This window comes from Corvus kubaryi, unplaced genomic scaffold (assembly GCF_017639235.1).
Source record: "Corvus kubaryi isolate FWS band 111438036 unplaced genomic scaffold, C.kubaryi_AGA036_p1.0 137, whole genome shotgun sequence".
NCBI lineage: Eukaryota > Metazoa > Chordata > Aves > Passeriformes > Corvidae > Corvus > Corvus kubaryi.
In genome coordinates this window covers 20,638,232-20,665,401 of record NW_024580671.1, presented here as the reverse complement: position 1 = coordinate 20,665,401, position 27,170 = coordinate 20,638,232, and the positions used below count along the sequence as shown (strand labels likewise).

At 38.1% G+C, this 27,170-nt stretch overlaps 1 protein-coding gene across 4 annotated transcripts in view; it reads right to left on the bottom strand.

Annotated features, from left to right (window-relative positions):
• Positions 1-27,170, bottom strand: part of CPED1 (cadherin like and PC-esterase domain containing 1) — a 142,389-nt gene that overhangs the window by 72,264 nt on the left and 42,955 nt on the right. For all 4 annotated transcript variants that reach the window (XM_042018116.1, XM_042018113.1, XM_042018115.1 and 1 more), the window contains exons 6-12: positions 21,991-22,147; positions 20,319-20,487; positions 10,056-10,198; positions 8,604-8,676; positions 6,893-7,060; positions 5,851-5,955; positions 4,643-4,812 (exon numbers count right to left, since the gene is read on the bottom strand). In XM_042018116.1, coding sequence (XP_041874050.1) covers positions 4,643-4,812; positions 5,851-5,955; positions 6,893-7,060; positions 8,604-8,676; positions 10,056-10,198; positions 20,319-20,487; positions 21,991-22,147 — 985 coding nt within the window. The remainder of the gene's footprint in view (positions 1-4,642; positions 4,813-5,850; positions 5,956-6,892; positions 7,061-8,603; positions 8,677-10,055; positions 10,199-20,318; positions 20,488-21,990; positions 22,148-27,170) is intronic.

The following is a 27,170-nucleotide window of genomic DNA, read 5'->3' as shown; positions in this document are numbered from 1 at the left end:
ACCCTCTGGTTGATAAGACCTTTTTGGAGGTCCATTAGCATTTCTTGAAGCTTTCACTGGTTTTCCTCCTAGTGTTTCCTTTAGAAGTTCTCATAACACAACTTCTTCCTGGATACTGCAGTTTGGGTTTTGAAGGACATAAAGTCACTCTCTGTGCCAAGGAAGGGAGGTGGCAATATTGCTCTGTGCAAGCATCCATCACTGATGTTTCAAGAGTAGCTTCTGAAAGCAGTATTGAGGTCAATCATGGGAAAAGGTAAACTGCCCAGCGATAAAAAACTGTCCAGTGATAAAACAGATTTCTGCATTAACTCAATGAGATAAGGAAAGAAGCAGCTGGCAGATCTGTGTGTCTTTGCCTGCGCAGGAAAATGTAGTTCTGAGCTTGCAGTGTCTAGACACCACCCTAATTTTATTCACATTCATGACCTACTTCAAAGGAGGCACTTAACACACTATTGGAGTTTGCTTTCCAAGTTGTAAGTTATTTTGCACCCTTCTTTCTGCTTGTCAAGGAAGTAACAGCTAACATCTGTCAAATACACTTTTTCTCTCCGCTGTTCCTATTTGCTTGCCTGGTCCCAAACCCTGTTTTAAGGTGGAAGCAACATGTCTTAACTCTATAAAATGACAGACTTTTGTTTAGTCAGAGAACACGTGAGGAGTGCGACAACGCCACAACTGCAAGGTCCCTGCTCACAAAGGAACAGCATGACCTGTATGAATTTCAAATCTGTAGACTGCAATTAACATCAGACAGCATTAAGAGACATATAATAACTATATCTGATTATTTAGAAATCATATTAGAGAAAAATACTCAGATTACAATATGGCCAGCAGGACTGGGGCAGTGATTGTCCCCCTGCACATAGCACTGGTGAGGCCACACCTTGAATCTTGTGTTCAGTTTTGGCTTCTCACTACATGAAAGACATTGAGGTGCTGGAGCATGTCCAGAGAAGGGTAATGAAGCTGGGGAAGGGGCTGGAGCACAAGCCTTATGAGAAGTGGCTCAGAGAGCTGGGGGTATTTAGTCTGGAGAAAAGGAGACTTAGGGGAGACCTTATCGCTCTCTACAAGTCAGTGAAATGAGGCTGTAGCCAGGTGGAGTCATTCTCCCACGTAATAAGTGATAGGATGAGAGGAACCTTTCCAACATAAATGACTCTATGGTTCAATGATTTATCTCTGCTGCAGCCTGAGCTTTTTAATCATCAGCACCATGAAGCTTTCATTTGTTCAAGCTCCTTGCAATAAGCAGACTGAGGTAACAATGCAGTTATGAAGCTCTTCCTAATACAGAGCACTCTGCACATCCCTTTCCTTAAGAAAGGACCTCCATCTGTTTGAGTGGCCTCCTACTTACTTAAATATCTTGGAGGTGTCTAGTACAGATGTGCACTTTGCCTACACAGTTTGCAGTTTCTAATGAAACTAATGGCTGTATGTCAGCACCCTTGATGAGTGCATGCTTGTGAATGAACCTTTCAAAAGATTCCCAATGTGTACATCACAAACTATTGACTATGAACCTGTCCTTTAGGAATCTCTCTGATTCAGCAAACAAGAAAAGCAAAGGATTGACAGCAGCAATAATAATATAGCTCTGATGGTCTATGCAATAAGACATAAGCGATTAAGGACATGTAGAAATAGAATATTTCGTAAACTAAAACATAAAAAGGAAAAAACTAGTCTCTTTTGGTGTCTCTGATGAATATGTTAGTTGTGAATGGTGCAACTTTTAACAGGTCATAAACTCAACATTGAGACCATATTTCAGTATTCAGTAGAGTTATGAATTTTCTTTCTTTAGATGATGTTATGTAGGTCTCTCTTCAAAATAAGCTCTCTATTTTGTAGAGTGTTTGTTTGGCTTCAGTCACAGAGTTTCCATGGGGGCATTTGGCTCCTTAAATGAAATACCTTGCACTGATCTTCAGAAGTGAAATAAAAATGTTCAGACTCAAGAGTGGGATTAATTTCCTGGCACTTAATCCCAACTGTCTCTCTCCTTTCCTCCTTCTGTCTCTCACTCCTCCCATTCCAGGCCAGTGATCTTATCCTTGTCTTCCTTGTCATTGCTTTTTTCTGTCCCATAGTCCAAAACCTGTTAATTTCTCAGACTTTCCAGGTAATTGACATGACCAAGTTAAATTCCAAAAAAGTATTTTCAGCCCAGATTCAGTCTGAGGGCTGATGCTTCTAGTTTGAACTAAAAAAGGGCTTGCATATGAGAAGCTAAAACCACTTTCCCAAATACATCAGTTGATTTCAAAAAACATTTGCAGCTTTTAGACCTGCTTAGGCTTCTATCTTTTACAGATACAGAAGCATTAGCTTTACTCACTAATCTGATTCTTCCATGCTGTCTGACATAGCCAAATATACTTTCCATGACACTTCATAGCCCCTAATCTAGAAGACAGTGGTTATGTATGTCCTAGTCATATCATGAGTATAAACTTCATAGAGCTGAAAACAGTTCATAAAAAATGCCAAAAATTTTTTTCAGAGTACATGTTAGGTGTAATATTTTATACCCATACATCTGAAGTGGTCATTTTCACCTAGGCTGTAATTGTTTCATTATAGTTTGAGATGAGTTTCTAGAGTTCTTCTTATTTCTTGTGTGGAAGGAATTCAGGGAGTTCACTAATACCATTTAAGGTTTCAACACTAGTCATATAGATGAAATGAGTTAAAATACGTAGACTAGGAAACATCTTTATATCCTGTCTTCATCCTACGGAGTCATGATCAGTGAACAAAGTAACTGCACAAGACCTCAGTCAAAAGTCACTATTTCTCCCATAAATTTCTTGTCTGCTTGGACAGTCAGTTATGCAATCACTAGATTTGATAAATGGAAATACCAGTTTTCCACAGTCAGAGAAATAAAAACTGTTAAATAAATCGACTGAACAACCTGGCCTTAACTAAAGAAATTCAGGAAAAGTGTTCTGATACACAAACTCATCAAAGCTGGGAGAAAAAAAAAGATTAATCAAAGCTCAAAGAGAATGCATACTTGAGTTATTTGGGGAGTAAATACAGCTAAGCTCTTTTTTCCTTGCAATTAAGTATAATTACATGCATATCTGACACATACATCACCATCACATGCATGTAGCTAAAGGAGCGGAAGATTCTGATTTAGCAATGTCAAAGGACATGGTTTTTTATACACTGAATGAAGAGAATGGTGTTATTAGCTTAGCCACTGCAGAAAAATACAGTGCAAAGAAGCAGACTGGCCTATGCCCTGGAGAAAGGTCATGGTACTTCCACATATTTATACACATACAATAATGTTGAGCTTGAAGGAAAAGAAGAGGCCAAGGGGCTTGCTCAAAATGAGTGAGTGGCACAGCTTAGATTAGAACAGAAAGCTGCTAAAGGCTGGTATGCTTTGATATGCAAACCTAAATATTTCTGCAAAAGGGCAAGGGCTTACATATGAATGCAAGCAGCTGCATCTTTGAATCACCTCTCATGGAGGGATCAGAGTGGTCGGCAGTAACAACAATAACTTAGCACTTTCATGGAACTGTGTATTTTCAAAACACTAATAAACAGTTACCTAGTACAGTGATAAAGTATAAGCTCCCCTTTACAGTAAAGCAAAGATACAGATAATTATTGATTTGCTGAAAGCCACGCCCAGTTCAATGAGGAACAAAATTAAAACTTAAGAAATCTTACAGATGCCTCATACACTGACTACAGCATTCTCCCAGAAAAATGTACAAAATAATATCATTTACACATTCATCTTGAGACTCAGTGGAATAGAGCATACACATTGTCTAATGTGCCTGTTCCCAAGTCCTTGTTTGTAAAATCACAAATGTCAGTAGTCAGTATGGCACACATATATGAAACATCATTAACTAAGAGATAATGAAAACAGAAACCACATTTTAACAAATTTTATAGAAAACATACAGTATACTATAAGTTTTCTCCTTCCTTCCTTCCCTCCTTGCTTGCTTCCTTACTTCCTCTCCCTCCCTCCCTCCCTTGTTCTGTCCTTCCTTTCCTCTTCCTCTCTTTGTGAAAGTTAAAACTTCTTGCCAAAAGTTCAATGAATCTACCCTTAACATTGCAGCATTTTTCCCATATTTTCACAAACAGTTAAAATGAGGTTCTCAGAGTATTATGCTCTCTGACCTGTATTTGTTGGACAGAAAACTTGGAGCCAACCAAAATTATTAATTCTTTTGGAAAAATCTTCACCTGAAATTTTATATCTTCTTTACAGTTTTGCTTTTAATTGGTACATAAATTAAGACAGTCTTAACCCTGGGAAATGCTACTAATTCAGAGTTTACAGTTGTTTAGAAAAAAATCTACCTAATAAATCTTTCTTAAAAAAATTTACTGTAGTTCCAATTAATTTTTAATCCAGAGTCCTTCACATTAGACAGAGAAGCAAAACCTGTTCTATTTAGAAACCTAGCTACAGTTCCAATGGCAGAATGACTGACAGGGCTTCATATGGGATGACAGACCTTCACCTCAAGCATTGCAAGTCCACCTACATCTACTGAAGGATTAAGTTTTATGATGCTCACTGGACATATTGCAATTATATAATTTGAGAAACTACCCTCAACATATATAAGAGTTATCTTACCACTCAAAAAGATTTGTATGTGCCTCTTTATTCATGAACTGGAATTGTTGAAGTAAACTGGAAAGCAACCAATGCACAGTCAGGACTGAACTAAGACGCCTCATTGGGTCTACCATTCGATAAAGGTCACGCAGCAACATTTGGATCTTGGGTGCAGAAGAAGGGAAAAGCTGAGAAGAGAGACACTGATTAGAGATAACACAGTATGATATCTGTAGAGTGCAAAGACATGAGAAATTATCAGAAGACAGTATGTACAGCATAGGGCTGGTTATATATTAATGCTCTTTCCCACATGCTTACAAACTGAGTATCATGCCCAGCCTTGTGAATGATGATTACCAGTACTGATGTGGAAGTTGATCTCCTTTGCCCCTGACTTGACCCTGAGATTAGCTCAGTTGGTCAGAGCATGGAGCTAATAATGCTGAGGTTACAGGTTCAACCCCTGTATTGGCCAAGAGTTGGACTTGATGATCCTTCTGGACCAATTCCAACTCAGACAACTCTGTGAATTCCAGATGTATTAGACTCAATGCTTCTTCAGAAAGTGTCATCAGTCTCCATCCCTAATACTCATCCAGGGAGTCTCAAAGAAATCCTGATATCATGCAGACTTTCTGAACAACAGATTCAGTTGCAGATCCTTTATTTTCCCAACACTCACCATTTCCCTCACTAACTATGCCTATTCACAGACAGTGATTGTTATTCCTCCATCTGTGTTCTTCTCCAAAAATGAATTCAAAGCATGAAGAAACATAACATATTCCACCTGCCTTTTTTTTTTTTTTGCCACTTTTTAATCTATTTCTACACTCTGGTCATGATCTCAGTGTTGTACTTTGTCTAGTCCTTCCACTCACTCCTGCTTTGCTTTGTTATCATTCTATTTCCTTACCACCTCATTAGTCACTTATGTTATTTTCCTTCTTTTCCTTTCCTTCTATTTTCATGTCTCTGTTTCTGCTTTAGCTGTCCTTTTCAGTGGAAACTCATCTCAAATCCTCTGGTGTATTTCTTTCTCTCTTTTAAAATAAACTCAAATGATCCACCAAAATAAAATCAGTGTTACCTCTATCTCCTTGCTTCCCTGCCCATCCAGCCTAATTACGTATGCCAGAGACAGCCGAGAATGGTAATGAAGGAGAAATGTTAAGAGTTACATAAAATATATATGCAATGAAACAAAACCCTATTTATTTTACCAGCTCAAATTGTCCAAGATTCTTCAGCTCCTTTATGAAAGTAATCATTGAATTTATCTCTTCTAAAGAGAAACATTGCTCTTCTTCTCTGTTGTATGTTCCATCCTGTGAAGGAAACAGCAGCATGTTCTGGTGAAATCACATGGAAAGCAGTGTGCTTTCAGTAGACCCCAATCCCTTCACTGATCATAGGAACAAGTTACAGCAGCTCTCAACTAGCTGTTACCTCAGCCAGCCAGCTCCTTGACAGCTCATCCTGTTTTTCAGTCTAGAATAAAGCACACTATGCATTAGCTTTGTGTGGAGACAAACCCATAGAAACTACAGGTCTCTGGAGCACGGGCTGGGTAATCATATCACTACATGTCTGTATGTCTACAGCTTCTACTTCATCCTGTCATAAATTTAGAACCCATGACTCTGTTTTAGCCACATCTGTCCGAGAGGCAGAAGTTACCTGGATAAATTAGTCCCTGTAAGTCTTTCAAGAAGGGGACTCCTCAGAAATGAGTTCTTAAAAGTGCCCGGACTGAGAGAAATACTGCTAAATGAGATCTCAGCTTGTCAGAAATGGTTTTCACTAGTGAAGCAAAATTTATACAGATTCTATAAATGCAAAAAGAATATTGGAACTGGATCTTGCATTGAGAATAAGACACAAAGTTGTAAGAACCAAAATTTAATTTTGATGCTCATGGATCTCCATGCACAAGTTAATCAATTCTGGATGAAATTGTGAAAACACTCAGATCTGTATATCAAGAAAAGGCCATTTAAAGAACAGTGGGAAAATTACTTTGTTAAAACTTTAAATATGTCTTTCAAGTATTTTGGAAAATGAAATAATTTGAGAGACGAATTTTTACAAAAGAATATTCAATTGTTTAATATAATTACAGTTTTATTCCCCAGCATACAATAAAAGATTGTTTTTAAATAAATCCTTCATTCTATAAGTTGGCACCAAGAATTTCAGAAGCATACAATTTAAAATTAAGTATTTTCAAATAGTTAATAATAAGAAAAGGTTGGAATGAACTACCTTGCTCACAGATGATCCATATATTTTTTGCAGAGCTTCTATAAAACTGGATGTTGAGGATTCATTAGATAAGAGAAATTTAAATGTATCTTCCAAAAGAAGTTCTTTCGAAATTTGGTCCTGAATAGTCAATTCATTCTCATCTTGAAAGTCAAAGTGTTCATGCACCTGTTGGAAAATAATATAAGAATGTATAGTTTGAATAACTACAGAAGAATTCCAGTCTTCTCATAGCAATAAATACTAAACTGGAACTTTAAAAAAGGTAATAATAACACAAACTGACAGGATTATAAAACAACAAATGCTGTGCCACATTTTCTGTCACAAGTCCATACCACAATGTTTGCTGTCCTCCAGTGGACAGAGTGCAGTATTGCAGACACAAGTGAAAGCTTTTTTTTCCATGCTTGATTTGAAATTTGATTAAAAAAATACTATGTCACAGTCTATGTTAATACAGCTCTTGCAAAACTCATGTGTTTAGAGTTAATACAGAACATCTGTTATTACAGATGAATGTGTAAGTTTTACAATATATAAACACAATGAACAAATTCATGGCTATAAAATTTGACTAAATCATTATTTTAACATAAACACAAATATAGCATCAACATGAATAGGTTGTGTGCATGCTACAGTTTCCAAGTGATAATATTCAAATTCAATGTTGCATTAATTATCAACTGCTATTTTTTAGAGCCATTTATTTTTTCATACTGTAAATTTATGGATAATGGCTAATGGTTGAAACTTCTATACAGGGAGGTAAACATTTTGTTTTATGTTTAGCTTTTTAAGCACTTCTGAGATAATTTTTTTACAGTCTGATATACAATTATTGAATTGTTATGACATACCACATTTCTTATAGTAGCTAAATAAGTCTTCTCAGACTAATTAAGGATATGGTCTTTTGGACTTTTTCAATTGTGCAAACTTCCTTTCATACGTGCATTTTTCCTATGTTTAAAGGATTTTTATTCTGAAAGATGGAGAGATTGACTGCACTGTTGTTACTAGAAACTTGAACAAATTTTAAGTGGGGATATATTAGCTAATTATTGTTAATATTTGTATATCATAAATATGAAGAAACGTTTTATATACCTATTTATATGCATGCACATGAGGTAATGAGAACAGCTGGAAAGCAGTACAATATTTGTTTCAGGACAGACTGTTCTGAGGCAGGAGTGGTACAAAAACTGGCACAGCTCCCATTTCCATGGTTTTAAGGGCCTTGTGGATCATCCAGGAAGAAGGCAGCACAGTGGAGGTCAAAGCAGGTAATGAAATGAAGAAGTACAATCCAATTTATGGAGAACTTTAATTTGTATTTAAAGCCAATTGCGGTTTCTTAACTTCCTCCCTTCATCTTTGTTCTGCCACATTTAAAACCTAACTCCACTTTCATGCAATGCTTCCTATGGATTTTGTTCCACTGATATTCATTTGAGGTAATAGCTAGCCTTTTAATATAAACTGAAAAGTTTGCACACTTTAATGGTGTGGTGAACTTCATCACAGTAACTCAGACTCTTAAAAACGGGTTTCTTTTACAGCAAATCTCCACAATCAGGCAAAATTAATATTAGAGTATTGGTACACTTAGAGATTTGAGGGTACCTATCAAAGAGAGTTTCCTGCTGTGTTCTTCTTGGTGTAATTTTTTTGAGTCAAGCAATAATTTGTGCAATTTTCTCACCTTAAGAACTACTGGGTGTATGGACATGCCAAATCCAATGTCAAAGGTTAGCATTTGAAAACACTGGCTGCATCTGAAACACAATATAAAAGGAATCAGTTTCAGTGAGGTTAGGTACTGTTGTGAAATATAGAATCATAGAATAATTTAGGTTGGAAAAGACCCTTAAGATCATTGTGCCCAATCATAAACCTAGCACTGCCAAGTCCACCACTGAACCACGTCCCTGTATACAGTAAAATTCCATACGCACACAGGTCCAGAGAACACATGCAAGAAAACATACACACACAGGCCAAGAGACAACATGTGATACAGACTAAATAAATTTCTAGGAAGAGCCAGCAGCATGAAACATGGAAGGAGTCAGATTGTGAGGTGATGAAAATAGTGCTATATAAACGTGTTTTTAATGCTTGACAGAGAGGGAGGTGAATTATGCTGAAGGAAGAAATGCCTTTTGAAGAGAATGAATGAGGCCTGGCAAAAGCTTTGAAGACATTTGGAGGGCAAGAGATGGTGAAAGGCTCCAGACTCACTGAAGCCAAAGAGCTCTGCTGCAGCTATGGGTATGTCTGGAGGCACGAGTCAGGAGTTACAAGCAAGCCTTGTGTTACACAAACAAGAGAGTCCATTTCATTGGTAAAAAAGAGCGTTTGGACCACTGTCAAAATAGCTTCATCCCCATTACACTCCTCCCCTCCTTGCTACCCTCTCCACTCACAATATAAGCTTTATTCCCAACTTGTGTAAGTCAAATAATGAGCTTTACATTACTGCTACTAAAACACCTGGTTCTCAAAATAGCTTTATAAAACACATAAATGTAATAAATAGTAACTTATTTAGTACTTACCATAAAAATGTCAGGGATGGGGCATAACATATATAGAACAAATATTAATTTTATTTAGTAAAAATATTACATGATAAAGGTTGATTTATGTGTAAGAATTATAACATTAATAGAAGTGATTACACACAGAAATGTGACTGTTGGTGCCTAGGTATATTTCATAATGTACATTTCATAAAGAGTTTTACAGTGTCTCTTGTTCAGATTGCCTACCAGAACCAGCTCTGAACAATCTGGGCTACTCTAGCATTAAATATTTGACATATGACAGAATACTCACTGAAAGGAAATACAGCTTTATATATGTTAGGACTAGCCCAATCGTGAGTGATTTCTGTTCATTTGTGCTGCCTGAAACACTTCATTAGGAATTAGCATCTGGTCCTAAGTATTCATCAAAACCTTTTCACAAACCAGAAACCCTGTGGATATTGAAGAGTCGTACTCCTTAAATGCAGTATGTCCTTACTTTATAAAGAAGTGTGAAATAGATGGGAATTTTTTATTTTAAGAATCCTGTATCCTCTACAATTTTTATTCTGTTTTAAGGAGCTATCTTGACACTAGCATTACAATGACTACTGCAAGTCACTTACTGATTGAAAGAACTTGGTCCTGAGGCGGATGATTTGCTGAAGACCTCAGTTATAAGTAGAAGTTTGTTTATAGCCTCCTTCATGTTGTTGAAGGCTTGTTGGGGAGAACTGTTTCTGAAGAATATCTCAAAAAACTTTTGCAGCTGTGAAAGAGAATACATTTATTTTTTGAGCATTTACAGTAAATCAGTGCTTAAAATCATAAATTAAAAGGCTGGTAGAAATAAAAATTGCTTTGGAATATCAACTTCAGTTCTTATTCATTTGTACAATAAAGTGGAATGAAAAGCTTCAGACAGCATACTAATAGAGAACGACTTTTTATTTACAAATAAGTATATCGAAACCAAAATCCGTATTAACAGTTTTAAAAAATATTGCTCAGAATCTAAGCTTACTTTGATAAAGCCTTTTGCTGTCACTGGTTCTAGGCAAACAAACTCACAAATGCTTCTATTTTCATCAGTGGGTAATAGCACACTCTCTTTTCTTAACATACTGTGCCAAGGGCTATCCCACTTGACCTTGACTACAATTCCTTACCCTGGTCAACAAGCTTTAAATAGAATAAAAAAGAAAGATGTTGGAAAAATGATCAGCCACAGCCTGTGTTTTTACCGAACTCTGCATATTCTGTGGCTTTCAGACTCGTGAATCCTCCCAGTGGCATATTTACTGGCCTGCACAACACTGTCCTCAAGTGCTTTCATCGCTCATGCAAATTCACCCCATGTCACTTCAGACAGAGATTCAGTGAAACAACTGGAGCAATACAGAGACCCAGTGAAGAGTGGAACGTAGGCAGGTTTTGTAATATGAGTCCCTTGTACTAAGAAAGGGGCTGCCTTTGAACAATATTTCCATTAGAGTTATCATACAGCACAGAACCCAGTTGAGGTCTGAACCATGCAAAACTGTTAGATAATTTAGTAGCACTATATCACCAAAGAGACAGTTTTACATGGCAAAAAAAATGCTATCTTTGGAAATAAAGCAGGTACAGTACATGTAGAACACATCTTGCATTAACATTAAGAAAGGAAAATTTTCTCATTATTTCTGGGAATTTTTCTACTGCAATTATTACCAGCACCTCTGCCAGATTCAGTACACAACTTCCGTTTCTGCTACTCTGGCTTGCACCTTTTCTCTAACTTCCTAAATCTCCAGTGCATATTGAAGGACTAAGCGAGGAGATGTGCTATTTTGCTGCACAGGGAACATACGGAGTTGAAGAGTTTTATAAGGAGAGATGGGGATTACTGGGAGGAAAAGCACGAGCACCATTAGCTCATCTTCTCCCTCACCATCAATCAATTCCCAAGCACTTTAATGCAAAGGATACATAATGCATACATTTCTAGTAACAATTGATGAAAGACAGGCTGGTTTGCCCTACTGGTACTCAGAGCATGCTGTTGGCTATACTAGTCAACTGCTGCCATCAGAACAGGCATTAAAATAATACTGGCATCTCCAAGAAACTGCATTTTAGTTACAGCTCTCCTTAGCCAGCCTAGAAAAGAAACATTGCTCAACAGGTTCTCATTGGAGGATATCAGGTTTTAGACCAATGTTTATTCTAAGCCAATAGCTGAAAATAAATATTTAGTCAGGCTGGTTCAGGACCAATGGAGATGAGATGAGTACTTCAGCTTAAATTTCAATTCATAAAAAAAAATCCTATTTAAAGAAGTTCAGGTTAGGTTTGACTCCAACAGATTCCACAGGATTTACAGCAACAGATAGGAAAAATTTAAACTGTATGGATTAAGGGTGATAAAGTGTGAAAATCTCCAGAAACCTCAGGTTCTTCTGAGTGAATAAAAGTATACAGATATCTGTGTTCAACTGCAAGATACTAAAGAGATGAAGGTTTCTTCAAGTGACCACCACTGATGCTGATCCTCTCACCTTCAGAGGAAACAAACTGTCTGTCCAGCAAAATGCAACCTCACCATTGATTGAGTGCGATTAACAGAAGCACTGAACAATTTAAAGAGGACAGAGTAGGAACTACTGCTGGCAGTTACAGGAATCTATTCTGGGAGAAAGCTGACCTCTAGCTGGTGATTTTTTAAGCAGAGGAATAGGGATTAAATTTTAGTAGGCTGTAAGACTTAATGCAGCCATGTACATATATTTTATACAATGATGCCATTATACAGAGAATTACAAGGCTTCTCAGAAGCATGAAGGTGTTCATCCAAATGCTGGACTCATACAGTTGGAGGTATGTTCCAAATATTTATGTAATGCCTTAGAGAAGTGTGCAAATGCAGTCAAGTTACATGGATCAAGCACACATTTTCTGTAAAGGCAGAATGAACAAGAAATACTCTTTCAATTAATTTAAACTCATTGACCTTTCACTCCCCAATAACTTCTCTTTGCTTTAGGAAAAGCCACTGGGAAAAAAAGGCCAAGTCAATATTACTTTTATGATGCTTTTTCTTCACCCATTTTGACATCCAGTTTTTAAAATCTGCAGTCATTAAAATTAGCTTTATAATCTCAATGACATGGATCCCTCTGGCTCCTCAAAAATACACTGAGTCATCACGTAAAGGTCTGACACATAGAAAAAATGCAATTTAATTGACAAAGGAATTCTGATTTTCAGACTTCATGCACAGAGCCATGGAGCCTGAAGAAGAGTGGAAGAGTGTGGCACTCACAGGGCTGGATGTTATGATGACTGTAGTAATTCCCTCAGGATTTTCCTTGGGCAATTTTTCTGCAAATTAATTTCTCAGAAGAGCTGCTGGGGCAGCCTGGGGCAGCTAGCTGAGTGGTCAGCTGAGGATTGCCCTGGGAAAGAGTATAAAATCAAAATGTAGTGATCTTTCTGAGACTGCCTTTAGCTCAATCCTAGAAAATCTTGCCTCCTGATGAAACAAACAAGAAAGATTTTCCTTAGCTAACTTTGGGAATGGCAATAAATGCTAACTTAGAACACATTCCTTCACTGACTGCACTGATTAGCTCTCTGTTGATTGTAACAGATGTTCAGAGACACAGCTCTCATGAAGACGATTCACTGGGGTGCCAATATTGTAGAGGAATCCCACACCACAAGACATCATGGCTTATGTCTATGTACAAGTTAAACATCTAGGTTCCCTTTACACCACACTGCAGAGCACAGATGCTTGACAGAGCATAATTTATGCTATCCTAAAGTAGATGTCTCAAAACAGTGACATTAATTGCGGTCTAAAATTGTTTGGTTCGCCTGGGGAATCTAAGTGAGACACTGAAGACAGGTAGGAGATCTATCACTGGAATGCTCATACAGCCTGCCCACAGACAACACCCCCCGTGTGCCTGGAATATGCAGAACTGTCTGGGATGATGTTTGACCAAACTTACCCTGATAAAGAGGAATGCAACCATCAGCAAGGTTAAACAGTAACCAGGAAATTGCAAAGTGACTTTTGAAACAAAGAAGTAGTCAGCTTGGGAAATAATAGAAAAGCAGCAGGGGAGAGACTTTGGGTGGAGAAAGCAGCAGCCAAAACCTGGTCAGGCACTGCCACAAGTCAGCCTGTTGGCACCACAGCTCCTGCCTAGATTTCAGGGAATACTGGGATGTAAGGATGGACACAGGTCCTGTATGGGTATGTGTGAAACAGGCACACACAGAGCAGGGGCCCCCACTTCTCCAAGTAGAGGTGCATGGAAGAAGAGCAGGACTGTGTTTGTAACCTGTGTTGCCTTTGAGATAGAGGCTGGATAAACATGGGTGAATAAGCAGATGTCACTAGAGTTTCAGAGGGTATTTATAGAAGGATGTTTAGAAATGTGCAATGTTCATTGAAGTGCTTCAAGTGTCTGATATCATGATTTATCACTTCTGTTACTGAAATTGATAGAAGGTATATTATAATTACCCATTGCCAGTTGATTGTATATCATCAGTTAGACACTTCTGGGTTTGGTTAAACAAGGTGAACTCCTACGTTTTTTCCTGTAACAGTAACTCCTTCGGAGGCATAGATGAGCTCTGAATCTACCTCAGAAGCAAGGAGGTAGAAGAAAAGAGACCACTGAGGTTACTGAGTAATTCAGTGCAATTTTGAAGCTTACATTTTGGGATTTAGAACATCCTACTTTACAGTTTTGTATGAATCGATTTTGAAAGACGATACTCGTTCCCAGTAGTAGCCTTCAAAATGACAAAGTTATCAGGATAAGAGTTGAAAGTAAGGTTTATGGCTGAGGAATGAAAGCATGACCTTTGGTTTCAAGAAATTACCCTGTTTGAAGTAGCAAAGGGCATCCTCTCCAGATTGTTCTGCTATGCACTGGAGCTGTTGCACTCCTTCTGATCATCTGGATCTGCAGGGTCTCAAAGACTAACAGTAATTGCCTCTTCTTGAAAATAGCTTGAATAAATTCAATAAATCTTTAAAAACTTTCAGCATAGGCTCTATTCTCTCAGTTCACTTTTGTACATTCATTCTTCTTACTGGATGTCTTTGGTGAAATTTCTTCACCAGGACCAAATACTTTTGGGCATAAGTAGTTGTTTTTAGGTACAAAAATATGTTTTACACAAAACCAAGAATTTCTTTGATTATATGTATGGAAGTATCTAAATAGCTAACATGTCTGCAAGAATAAAAACTAATTCCACACATAAGGCCAGGAGGAAACATACTTAGCAAGGAATCTATTTTCCATATTTTCTGCTAGCACAGGTGGACCTTTCCACTGATTGGAGTATATAGAAATAGTCAAAGGCCATGTAATGGGAGAAAAATGTAGCCATGAATCATGTAACATTAGTTCCAGAATAAAACACAGAGAAAACAGTTCAGCAGTTTATCATAAGTTTATTGCATTAGCTTCAGGTAGATCTGTTTATTCCACTCCTGATTTAGTGTTATGATGTGCCCTTTCTCTGCAGATCTAACATGGCACTAGATGAAAGGGGAAATTACATTAGTACTCAACTTTTTTTTACAGTAAATGTCCCACTTCTGTATATATTTTTCATTACGTAAGATTTTTAAAAAGATGAAATTAAATTGTTCAGAAAAAGAGTTGTTCACAAAACACCCCAACATCTTGTCCCTTAACACTTTCATAACTTAATTACACGGAGGAGAAAAAGCCATCTGAGTAGGCCTTTTCTTTCCTGTAAAGCTCCTTGCTCTTAAGACTAAGTCCAAAAGCAAAAAGCCACTCACCAGCTTCAGCAACCACAAAATTAGGCCTTTTGAAGAGACTGAACTAAGAGTGGTTTCCCAACTCAGCACTGACTTCTTAGTGGGAAATTAAAGGTGATTTACTAACAGCATTTCCCAGGTTGCTGTGAGAAACAAAAATGTATCAGTTTGACTAAGGGAAGCTGGAAATCAAAAAAAGGAAAGATGAGAAGAATCAGGATAATGGGAGGCAGGTCTAGGAAAGCTGGAAGCCACAGAAGGGCATGCTTACAGAGCTGACTGGATTGAACAGCCTAAGCAAGAAGACCAATGAACTAGAAAAAAAACAGAGAGCTAAAGGCCAGAGTAATTGTATAAAACCTATGGCATATTCCCATGTTGTAGAGAACAATCAGTCTGAACTCTTGCTTAGCTAAATAAGGATGTTCAGAATGACAAAAGCAGAAAAGAACTTCAGAAAGGATTTTATTTGTGCACTGCATGACAGGTTGACATAGATGAAGAAGACAAATAAGGAAGGATTTCTTATTCTTCCTTTTAAGATAATAATTAAGGATATGAAATCAAGCTATATTTGATTTTGCTGAGGTTTTAAAGCAAACAAATACTCTTTCTCAAGCAACAAGTAAGTAATCTGTATAGTATCATTGCTCAAAGACATTGGTAAGACCAAAAGCACTCATGAATTTAAAAATCTATGAGACAATTGCATGCATAAAAGCCCACTGGAGTTTATTAAACATCAAGACATATATTCCACTCCCAGTTTTGTGTTTCTCACCCTGCAGGTTACCAGAAATAGATACAGCCTGCCTAGGGACCACTACTGCTTTATGTTTGTCCTGTTGCACAGTTTCATGATGCTCTCTTGCCTGGTTGCTGCCACAAATGAGTGTCAGACTAAGCATGTCTTTGATCTCCCCGAGCCTAGAAGTTCTGTTCTTATATCAGTGAAAAAAGAAATTATAGGGCTCTAGATACCACAAGGAAAGAAAACAGAGATGGCATTTATATTATGCTCATTCTCACAGAAAGAAGAGCATTACAGCATTCTAACGGAACCTAATGAGCAAATATAATTTTAGTCCCAAATAACCCTGCAATCTAATTGATTAAGAATTGATGGTAATTTTTCTTTTGTGTTTTTTTGTCCTGTAAGTGTCAGGGCAACAATATTAAATTAAAAACAAAAACAAAAACAAAAACAAACGAAGTAAACGTAAAACAAAGGAAAAAAAACCCAAGCCTTTCTGCTGTTTGCAACACTTTGCTCTGTATCTGTATGTATGTTTGCATTCCATCTCACTTTAAATACGTGTGGCTAATACTTCAAGTGGTACCAAAACTGGCCACTTGAGGGCAATACTGCAACCTAGTTTCCACCATGCTCGGCTATAAACCAGACCGCCACGTCATATTAAAATATGGATTTCCTGTATAGGTGAGGGTCCAGATTTATTTGCATGTATGTTAAGTAGAAAAAAAAATAAAAATTCCTTTACTCAAGTTTCCAAATGCTTAATACACAGGGAGAGTTTCAGCGACATTTTTAGTGACTCACACCACAGCAAGCTTAACAGCAAACTGCTTTAATATATTATAAGTACTTCACAACTGGAAAATCACTTAAGAACAGAGTTTCATCTGAGCATCAAGGGTTACACAAGAACACCAGTCAAGGAATTCAAGTCCAGGAGGCACCTGTCTATTTTGGATGAGCAAAAGGATGATGAGCCACAGCAGGGGCCACGGGAAGTTGCTGACAGCACAGAAGAGCCTCCCCTGATGATGCAGGATGTGGCACTTCTGTCTACGAAAGTGTATCCCTTCATAAAGAACTGGGAACAGGTTGGGAAAGGTTAATGGCAGGGCAAAGGAAGCAGTTCACAGTGTGTTAAGCCTTGAAATAATTAATCATAAATTACTGGTTTGCACACTGGTTTCTATAAAACAGAAAATTATTCAGGGGTCAGCATTCTTCTCAATGCACATGCATAATGTCGATTTACACAAAAGGAATTATTGCATACATTGACAGAGACCCTTCCCTTAATTGCTACAATATGCAAAATAGAAAGCTTCTATTTTATTAATAACTTTTGCACACACAGATGGACTAAATAAGCAGTTTCCAGCCCTCCTCAAAGAAATAGGGCTATTAAACAAGCCTCATATCTAAACATCTGCGTGGCAGAAAGCCATTCTCTCCCTGCATCTCTTGCATCTTCCCATGCTGGGCCCAAATCTGGAGTCGCACTTTTTTACCCCTTGACTGCACACAAAATCCTCATGCCAGCTCAGGATTTACCTTCTTTTGCTTTCTGAAATGAAATACTAAAATATGTATAATCCAGAGAAAACCTGGCAGCTGGTGAGCAAAACACACTTGAACTCTTCCTGAACTGCCATTTGACCAATATTCAAGGAATCATTCTGAAGCCATGCCACTATGACTATAAAAAGCAAATATGCATTGCAAAACTCATTTACAATAGTTTACTAACAAAAAGGCAGTGAGGAATGCAGTATTATTTAATTAATGAAACTCCTGTTTTTTCTTTACACAATTTCTCTTAATCATTGATATCATATATCTACCCCATCTCCACTTTTTTAATAAGGCATTGTTATTGTTGTACATGGGAGATCAAATTTTAAATGTACTTAACATACTGAATTTGTGATAGCAAAACTAAGTTGACCACAAATGTGGATGAATTTCTCATTAAAAATGTTGTAATTATACTGGTATGAGAAAAAATGTCTTGACCGGAGGTCTGTACTCACTGAGGAGGTCTCTAAATTATGGTATAACATTACTGAAAGAAGATAATCAAAATGATTCTCATCGCTTCATAAAAAAAAAATAAAAAATAAAACTCAGTCACCTGCTCTTGGGGAAAAACACTGGCAAATTTTTCCAGACCAAAATCTCCCCTCTAGGCATGTTGAGTCCCCAGTGGGCATTCTGGCAATCAGTGGAAAAACAGGTCTTGGAGATTCTCTGTATGGACTATTGACCGGTTGAAGCTTCAAAACGTGACGATTTCCATCCTGCACAATAGAGCTGGCAGAAACTTAAAGCTTAGGAGCTTTCTGGACTAGGCTCCTTGGCTGGTACAAGCATGTATAGCTCTACTGGCTACTTTGGGAGAGATGACTCTCCTGGCCTTGGATGTCTCACTGGCAACTGATGGAGGGCTACATGAAGTTTTTAAGAAACTTGAAAAAAATCTCTTAACAAAGGATATCAGTGGTTGAATTCACACCTTCTCCCAAGTATTTTCTGATGGGTGACCTGCCTGTTGCCTCTGCATCAAGCACAGACCCTCTATATGATTTTCCTAGCAGCGCTTTCTAGCCACTCTATGAATTCCCAGTGTCTCACTTCTCCTGGAAGCTCCCTGCCCCCTTCCATATTCTTTACAGGGCACACTGTGCTGAGAGGCAGCCTTACACACACCATTTTTCATCATTTCTTAATTTGCATTTCAATCTACATCACTACAAATGTGCTTTCTTTCACAAAACGTGCCTATCTTTTGTGTCTTTTTCACTATTTTGATGAGTTTGTCTAAAGCTATGGAAGGCATAACACCACAACAACAGTAAACAGACTGGAACCACTGTAGATGTGCTGCTGCTTCCATCTATCATTTTTATTGCTTCTTCAGCTGCCAAAGTGCTCTGTAAATGGTGGCTGGCACCCTGTTCAGCAGACTTCCCTCAGTGGGAATTGTTTTACAGAGCCATATCAAAATTACTAATGACTACTAGCCTTTAAAGTAGTCCCTACTTCAGCTGCAACATCGATGCTGCTGGATATTGTGTTATTTTAATAAACATAAACAAAAACTGTATCCCAGGGTTTGAAAGTGAGTGACCATCACTCTTCATAAATGAAAATGGAGGAAAATACATAGCAAAGTAATATATCTTCATGGGCTTCCATAGCTTATGTGGGGGGAAGGGAGAAGTAGATTCAGCTCACCTAATTTTGGCAATCCAGAATTTGACATGTTCTCTAAGAAAGTCATAGCCCATAGAAGGAAGCAAACACTTTTACCAGGAAACTTATTCCAAAACTGGTGTCTAAATTAGGTGGCATGATTTGTTCTCTAGAGGTGTCTGTTTCTCCAATGACTAGAATTAGATAATGAGCTTAAACTAGGCACTGCACTTGGTGAGGGCTAAAATTGTAGAATGTACCAAATAGCTGACATCATCTACAGTCCTGACAGTGACACCACAACTCTCAGACTGATCCAAAGCTGAGACCTGCTCCTACCCCGAGAAGGTTACATGGGCAAAGTGCACCCATCCTCTAACAGCTCCTGCAGGAGCTGAGCTGTGACCTCAAGAAACCACTGTCACATTGTGACCTTAATTCTTCAAAAGGGAAGAAGCAGAGGCACAACTGTAGCTTCTTCACAAAGAGCTGATGTATTGCAAGCACAGTCACCTGCTAGGAGAAGAAAGGAATGGCAAGGCATATTTGCAAATCCATGGGACTGCTGAGCAAGAAAGATGTGGAGAGAGGGGTATCTCCAGGCACTTGGAGATGTCCAGAATTAATCTAAGGCACATATGAAACATCCTTCTTCAAAAAATTGAGACCATGGGGGGCCCACTCTATCCATGGTATACTTCCTTCCCCTTATTTAGAAGTGCCCTGACCCTCCTCTAGTCTGCTTTAGTGTACCTAAAAAGGAAATCTAAATAAGCTGTTTTAAATATTTACTTTCCTTTTTCACAACACTGTCAATATCCCAGCAAAAGTTGCTACTGCATGGCAGCACTCACACTTTAGAGAAAACTCTGACCTTGCAATTGCTGTCAAATGTCACCAATAAAAATGGGCTTGGAGACATGCAAATCCCAGGCCCCCAGTGCACAGGGCAAGGCTTTCCTGCTTCATGAAGCAAACCCTGCTTGTTCTGAGAAATGAAAACTGTACATTAGGAGAATATTCACTGTAGGCTGTGGACTGCTAATAAGTAAGGGGTAAAAGAGAAGGAAGATATTCTCCAGTTTTCTGTCTATGTACTTTGCCTGAAAGATGGAAAACTGAGGAAATAAAATGTTTTACCTTTATGGTAAAATGCTTCTTCTTGGGTGGATGCCAGACAGTGGTGGTTGAATGAATGAATGCCCGCAGGGGTGTTAAGGATGTCACAAGCACATATGCTTTGATGATGACAGAAAGGTCTTGAGCTTTAAGGACGTCCTTGTGGTCTGACAAAGTTGATACTTGATTCCTGGAATGTAATAATATGTAGCATTAATGCAGTTCTTCTGCAAATGAGCTATAAAAAACAGTGAACTTAGCGGAAATAGTAAATTAGCCTCTTTTCCCCCAAGTTAAGCAGCACAGTAGATTAAATCAAGTAAACAAAGCTTTGCATCGTCATATTATTGCTTTCAGCATTTTTAACTCTTAATTACCAAACACAGGAAGCAACTATATTTGGAGGGAGTAATGTTTGAGAGTACATATGGGTAAATGCATTGTGGGAATAATGTAAGTGTTAGAAATCCAGGACATTCAGAGTGAAAGATTAGATCAAGATTAAATTAAACATTAAAGAAATCCAAGCATCTTAAATAACAGAAATGCATAGCCAAGGTACCCTATTTAACACTGATTTGCAGTGAATTCAGAAAAACACCCCCACCCAACCCTATGGAAAAGCTGCACTATTGTTAGCACTTTCTTCTGTAATAAAGGGACAGAAACATGTGGTGCTGCATACTTCCCCTAATGAAAGCCATATACAATCATTCCAAATATTATGAAAGACTAGGATACCTAGAAATAACCCATAATAAATCAGTTAAACCTAAGAATTCTGCAAGCTAGCTTTGTTTAAGAAGTGACACAGCTCTCTAAAACTGGCCTACAGCTGCCATAGTACACACAAAAAGAGTCAGCCACAGAAGCAGAACAGAAAAAAGGCAAACCCAAGAAAAAAACCTATTATTTAAAAGCTCATTACTTGGGGAAATCTGAGCTATACTTGTGCATATTCACAATGGTGTTATTAATCAGTCTGTTAAAAATCTCTTGAGTATCAATTTACCTCATAGAAAATTCAATGGGAAGATGATGATAGAAATTGTGGATCTCTAAGAATGATTACTGGTAAAAGACAAGGGGCTCTCCTTCCATTTCTGTGTAATTTTTGGCAATATGTGGCCTTTCCAGACCTCAATTTTGCTACCTGTTAACTAAGTCTAACAACATCTATTTTACAGAGAACTTTTTCTCCACTCTGCAGAAAGTGTCCTCAGAACATAAAATTTGTGATATACTGTGATGGAGGAAACAGCACTTGATAACAGACAAATTATCAAGAACTTCTTGGTTCTTCACTTAAGGGAGGACCTCTGTGCAAAGGACTACTATGTGTGTCTGTGGTAGGGGCAAGGCAGGGATGGAGTGTGGGATCTGCCTAGCATTACAACAATGGAGCAGGAAACAGCTCAGCCACCATGAGACCTAAAGGTTCAGGGGTGTCTCTGGGTCTGTATTTATCTGTCTAGGTGCTTCACTGCCTCAACATAAAGACTTAGACGTTTATACTCAAAACGTGCAAACTTGGCTAATACAGAAACAAACATAATGCAAGTATGAGATGCAATACATCCAAGTGCTCCATCTGCTGTGGTCTTCTCTTTTGCTGCATTCTGCATCCTTGACTCCCAAATAACTGCATGCTGAAGCACTGGCAGTTTCTGAGGGTGGGTTATCATTAACTTACAGCTGTGTGCTCGTGCTCTGCTTCCACCAGCGCTGCACATGGGAGGCACGTGCCTGCCCAGTGATTGCGCTGCCCTGGGACACATTTCTTGGGGCGCTGGCCCTTGACAGTCCAGGCTGGCCAGAACAGTCTGGGGTGACAAGTGGGAGCTGCAGGTCTGAAAAAGTACCAAGAGGATGAGAAAGGAAGTCAGCAGAGCATTGAAAGCAGGTGTGGACTACTGCTGCTAAGGACAAAATGTATAAAACACAACACCAACATCAGATGAAAATGTAAAATAATAAATGCTGAGACAATAAACCTTTTTGGATCTGCTAGCAGAGATTTTCACCTCCACCAAGCACCCCCTTCCAGCTGCAAGCTGCAGGCTGAAAGGCTTAGCTGCAACTTCCACTTCAGAGGTGAGTGCAGGAATATTGCTTACAAAAAGCATCCCCTTCTTCCTTCCTAAAAATTGAAATCCTTGATTTATAAATATAGAATACCAAAACTTAGTTTCTCATGGAGCACTAATTACAATTAATGGGGATAAAGAATTTATTTGTCTAAGGACCAAGGGACTTTGCCACTGTAATAATAGCTCAATTAACAAGCACATATCCTTGTTTCTATGTTCACCATTTAAGGCTACAATTTGCAGGTACTGAAATCTATGGGAGGCTTAGTTCTGCCACCAAACACAGTGGGAGCAGGACTGATGTGCCACAGTTCTCAAAATTATTGAGGCATGTGACTATTAATAGTAATCAAAATACTGTGATGAGAGATCAGTCAAGGGATGGCATGTATTTTCTGCTTTTACTATGCTTGGTAAAAAAGGCACAAAGCCCTTATGTTGTGTCATTATTTCATGTAGGGTAGTTTTCATTAACTCTAATACGCCTCACATTTTGAGTTCTTAAGTAATGGTCAGGAAAAATCAAGTTGTTTGCATTATTCCCAAACCTTATTACTTTTCTTTTTAATGACATACAGCATTGTGTTAAGTTATGAATTTATTGGTAGAGCATCTTTTTTAAAGCATGCACTCTCAACTTTGGTACATGAAACGAAAAATAAAACTGATGTTGTGTTCCTGTTGATGAGCTGTAAACAGATATTTAAGGAAAAAAACTATCCATTTTTCCAGACATCCTATTAAAATGACATTGTGATTGTCTGTGTTTATTGGCTGTTCATTAGATCAGCTCGGTTCAGCCTTCCAGTCTCCTGGGATCTAGAATTAATCTGGTCCTCTGCCTTACATGCACCATTTAGCAGACTAAAGGCTCTAATAACCAAAACCAGGCCATTATTTAATAGAGCACGTCATGCTCAAGTTACATTCACACTGACATATTTCCGTTGTGTTATGCTTTATAACTGATTTGAACTTTGTAAGTGACTACCTGCTTTTTGAAGTACAGTGACAAAAGCAGACTGCTCCACCTACTTGACTGTGTAGTGACAACAGGAGTAAGCCAATAAACTCTCATTAAGTCATTCATTGAGCAGACTTGCTTCTGAATATGCACAGGAACCAGATCTGCACAATCAAGTTGTATTTTTTTCCATATCTGACTTGATGTAAAGACACAAGGGCATTTTACTATGGCAACTTCTACCCTGTAGAAGGCCAATAGCATTTCACCACGGCAATTAACAGTGGTCCCATGTAACTACTCCTACGCATCACTTAAGCTATTTAAAAGAAAGTAAACATTTTACTGAAAATAAGAACAGCAGCGAAGGGCTGTACAGATCATTACTTAAGAGAAAGCAATGTGTCTTTTCCTTTTAAAAACATGTTTCTAATTGTGTTGCTAAAGCAACAAGTAACCAGTATCATATTAAGTAACAAGACAGAGTTTGAAAATAATGAGATGAGGTTTGTGTACCTGTATTTATCCCTCTTAAATGAGAGTTTTAGCTGTTTCAGGGAAAGGAAAAAGATTACTTTGACATTAATTCATTTATTACTACCCAGTGGACCATTTACTGGAGCTGGATATAACAAAGTAAAACAATTGAGTAGGGACAGATGAAAAACAGAAATGTCCTGGAATTCTCAAACTACTGGGTAGAAGATCCTTAGTATTGCCCTAAGTCATTGCAAAATGCCTCAACTTAAAACAAAACAAAACAAAAAGACCCAAACAAAAAAACAACAAACCACAAAACAAAACAAAAAAAACCCAAACAAAAACACCCCTCCAAAAAAACCAACTGCCACATCTCAAGGAAGAGAAGGTTAAACAAATTTCAGGGTGCTGATGATTAGCATTGAAAACTAAAAAAGGGCAATGCTCATAAATTAGGCCTCATTCTATAGAGCATCCTGTTTGTACAGTGCCTTACACGCCTTTATTGGATTTGTGTTGGCATGCCCCTGGGAGAGAGCCCATCACAAGGGGGCTGTAAGAAGTGAGACTGTCGCTAGGTGCTTACTCCTTTGAGATGACACAGAGAATGTACACCATCAGGCAGAGTTCAGAGGGAGTGACAGTCCCTCACTATAGTAAATCTACTGCTAGTAATCAATGAACACAATAATCATAATAATGAAGAAACATCATTAGTGCTGAACTGAGCACACTCAGCTTCTTCAGTTCTTGTGGCAACTCTTCACCTGCTCCTGCACTCAAAAGCAGTAACAGTGTTTATTAGATCTGTGTATTTGTTAATCAACTTTATCATCAATGAAAATTAGCCTTCAGAGCCTTTACTGTTTGCAGTAATTCCCATGTTTTTCCATCTTGAAATCACTCTACAAACTCTTGTTAATTAACCAGTCCTCTTGGAGTACGTAAACATCAACATTTTATAGTGGAAGAGGTGAAGCAGGCTCAGCAGTTGATGTGTCAGACAGCTTGGGAAACCAAGTTAGAAAGAGTCCCAGCATCCTAATAGCATGTCCAGACTACACCCCCTCTTTAAAAAATCCAAATCTTAATATTTGTAATTTGTAAATCGTAATTTTTGTAGCAGACTCTAAAGATCAAAGGAAAAAAAATTAAACACAAAAAGATCATTTTTCTTTTTATAGTGACTATGTAGTAATGGAAATGTTACACAAAGTGCTGTTTTTCCTAAGGAGTGGCTGCAGGCTTTGCCACAGGTACTTTTAGCTGCTGCCATTTTTGATGCTAGAGTGTAAAGCAAATATGGCTCGATACCTGCTTTCACTTTGAAAAAACCACAAAGCTTCATTTCCTTGAAATTCTGGCTTGAAGAAGGTTACTGATGCTGACATCTCTGGAATAGTACCATTGAAAACACTGACAAACAACACACTTTACCTCTGCCTAGGGTGTTCACATGAGGCCATGCTGATGAGCAAGGAGGCCACTATATGTTCTTGAATTCACACATTAACCACAGCAACAGGTAAAACACAGACCTGAGACATAAGAACAGCTGCATGGCACATGTGAAGAGGAGGTATAAAATCCATCAAAGCAAGTCAACACCTCTAGATCAAAAAAATTAAGCACCTCTTTGTCACACAAACACGTGGCAGATACTGTTCTGTCAACTGCTATCTCTCAAAGTACAACAGTCAAACGGATCAGTTGACAGTGACAACTGATACCTAATGCAGCAGCCTCGCTGACATCTAATGAGGCCTTTCAAGTGTTTTACACAGCTATGACTTCTTGTTCCTTCTCCCCCCATTTTCAGCTCACAAGTTATTTACTTGTCTTTGGCTCAGAGTTCTGAAGTGTAACATGAGATTCAACACAATACACAATAAAGATTAGCTGATTTAAGAGTTACAACGTGTGGCTGAGCAAAAAGGTTTACCAATAGCTAGAAGTACATTTGGACAAATTAAGAACTCCTGGAGAAAATCCAGGTTGCGGCCACCTGGACTGGTGGTAAATGAACACTTAGGTTAACAAGAACATCTGGAGATCTGCAAAGGCAAGGAATTCAGCAGGAGAATACCCTACTGGTTGACCTAAATAACATTTGGTTGAAAGAAAAGGAAACAGAAGATGAATGAGGATGTGCCCTCTTCTTTATCTTTTCTTCTACAGTATCCTTTGATGTTACAAGGAAGGTTATGATGTGGGTTTGTTAGTTGATTTCTTACTTTGTGCAAGATCAAATAGAATATATTTTACACACTTCAAACATGGAGCAAGGAACAATTAAGACTATTGTCTGTGAGAAAAAAGTCATTTTGTTTCTAAAGTGCCCATCAACTGTCAGATCTGTTACAAACATTTCAAGACTGATTGAGTCACCTTGGGAGCTCCTGGTTGTTTAATGAAGCACAAAGCTAGAGATGGAATTAAATGTCACTGAAGTGCTGTGTTTTGTTCTGAGCCCAGCACATTGTTAATTTCTTTCATGAAATGAAATTGTAAGCTCAGCACATTTGTACTTGCAAGGTCTTCCTCCAATTGCTTTTCTTTTTAGCAGGAAAAACATTACTTTAGAACATTAAAGTACATTAATCCTGGAACTGTACATCAGCCTTTCCATCTGCTTAGAAGCCTTATGAACGTCTTCCTAGATTTTCATAGTGGTAGTCTGTTTCTAGCAGGAGTCTGAATTCTCTCGCATGAAAAAAAAACCAAAAAAAAAAAGAGAATGATAGGCACCTCATGTCATTTATCAGCATTTTCTACAGTACAATATTCAGGAACTACTGATAACAGATCCTCTCTGTCAGCCTTGCAGGTTTGTGTTCTGACAGGGCACCTAAATGAGTTAGAACTCCATACTGCATCCTGTTCTGGGATCATCCATTTTCCTTACTGGTATGGGCTGCTGGAGCACAAAGAGCTAATTTGTGATACCGACCAGGCAAATTGTATTGCTATGACCTGGTCCTCTTCTAGAATTTACAGCTGGGCAATTTTGAGCCTCCGTAGGTTGGAAAGGTGTGTTTAACAGCTGCAAAGATTGCTTCACAGCAGGAGATGCCTACAAAGATTTCATAGATTTTTAGGCAGACTTCTGAGTCCTCCAGGACAAGGAGTTTTGATCAAAATAAAGCCTAGTAACCTTTGGTTCAATCAGTTATAGCAGCCTGCTCTAAGCTGCATAACTGTGAAAGCAATAAGCATTGAAAGTACAATTTTTTTCCACTTTTTGGTGTTGATTTTGGAGGATGGACAATTTCACTTGAACTACTGCCACTTCATGCCTTGAGATTTGTCACAGAAAGCAGATCTATCCCATTTAATCAC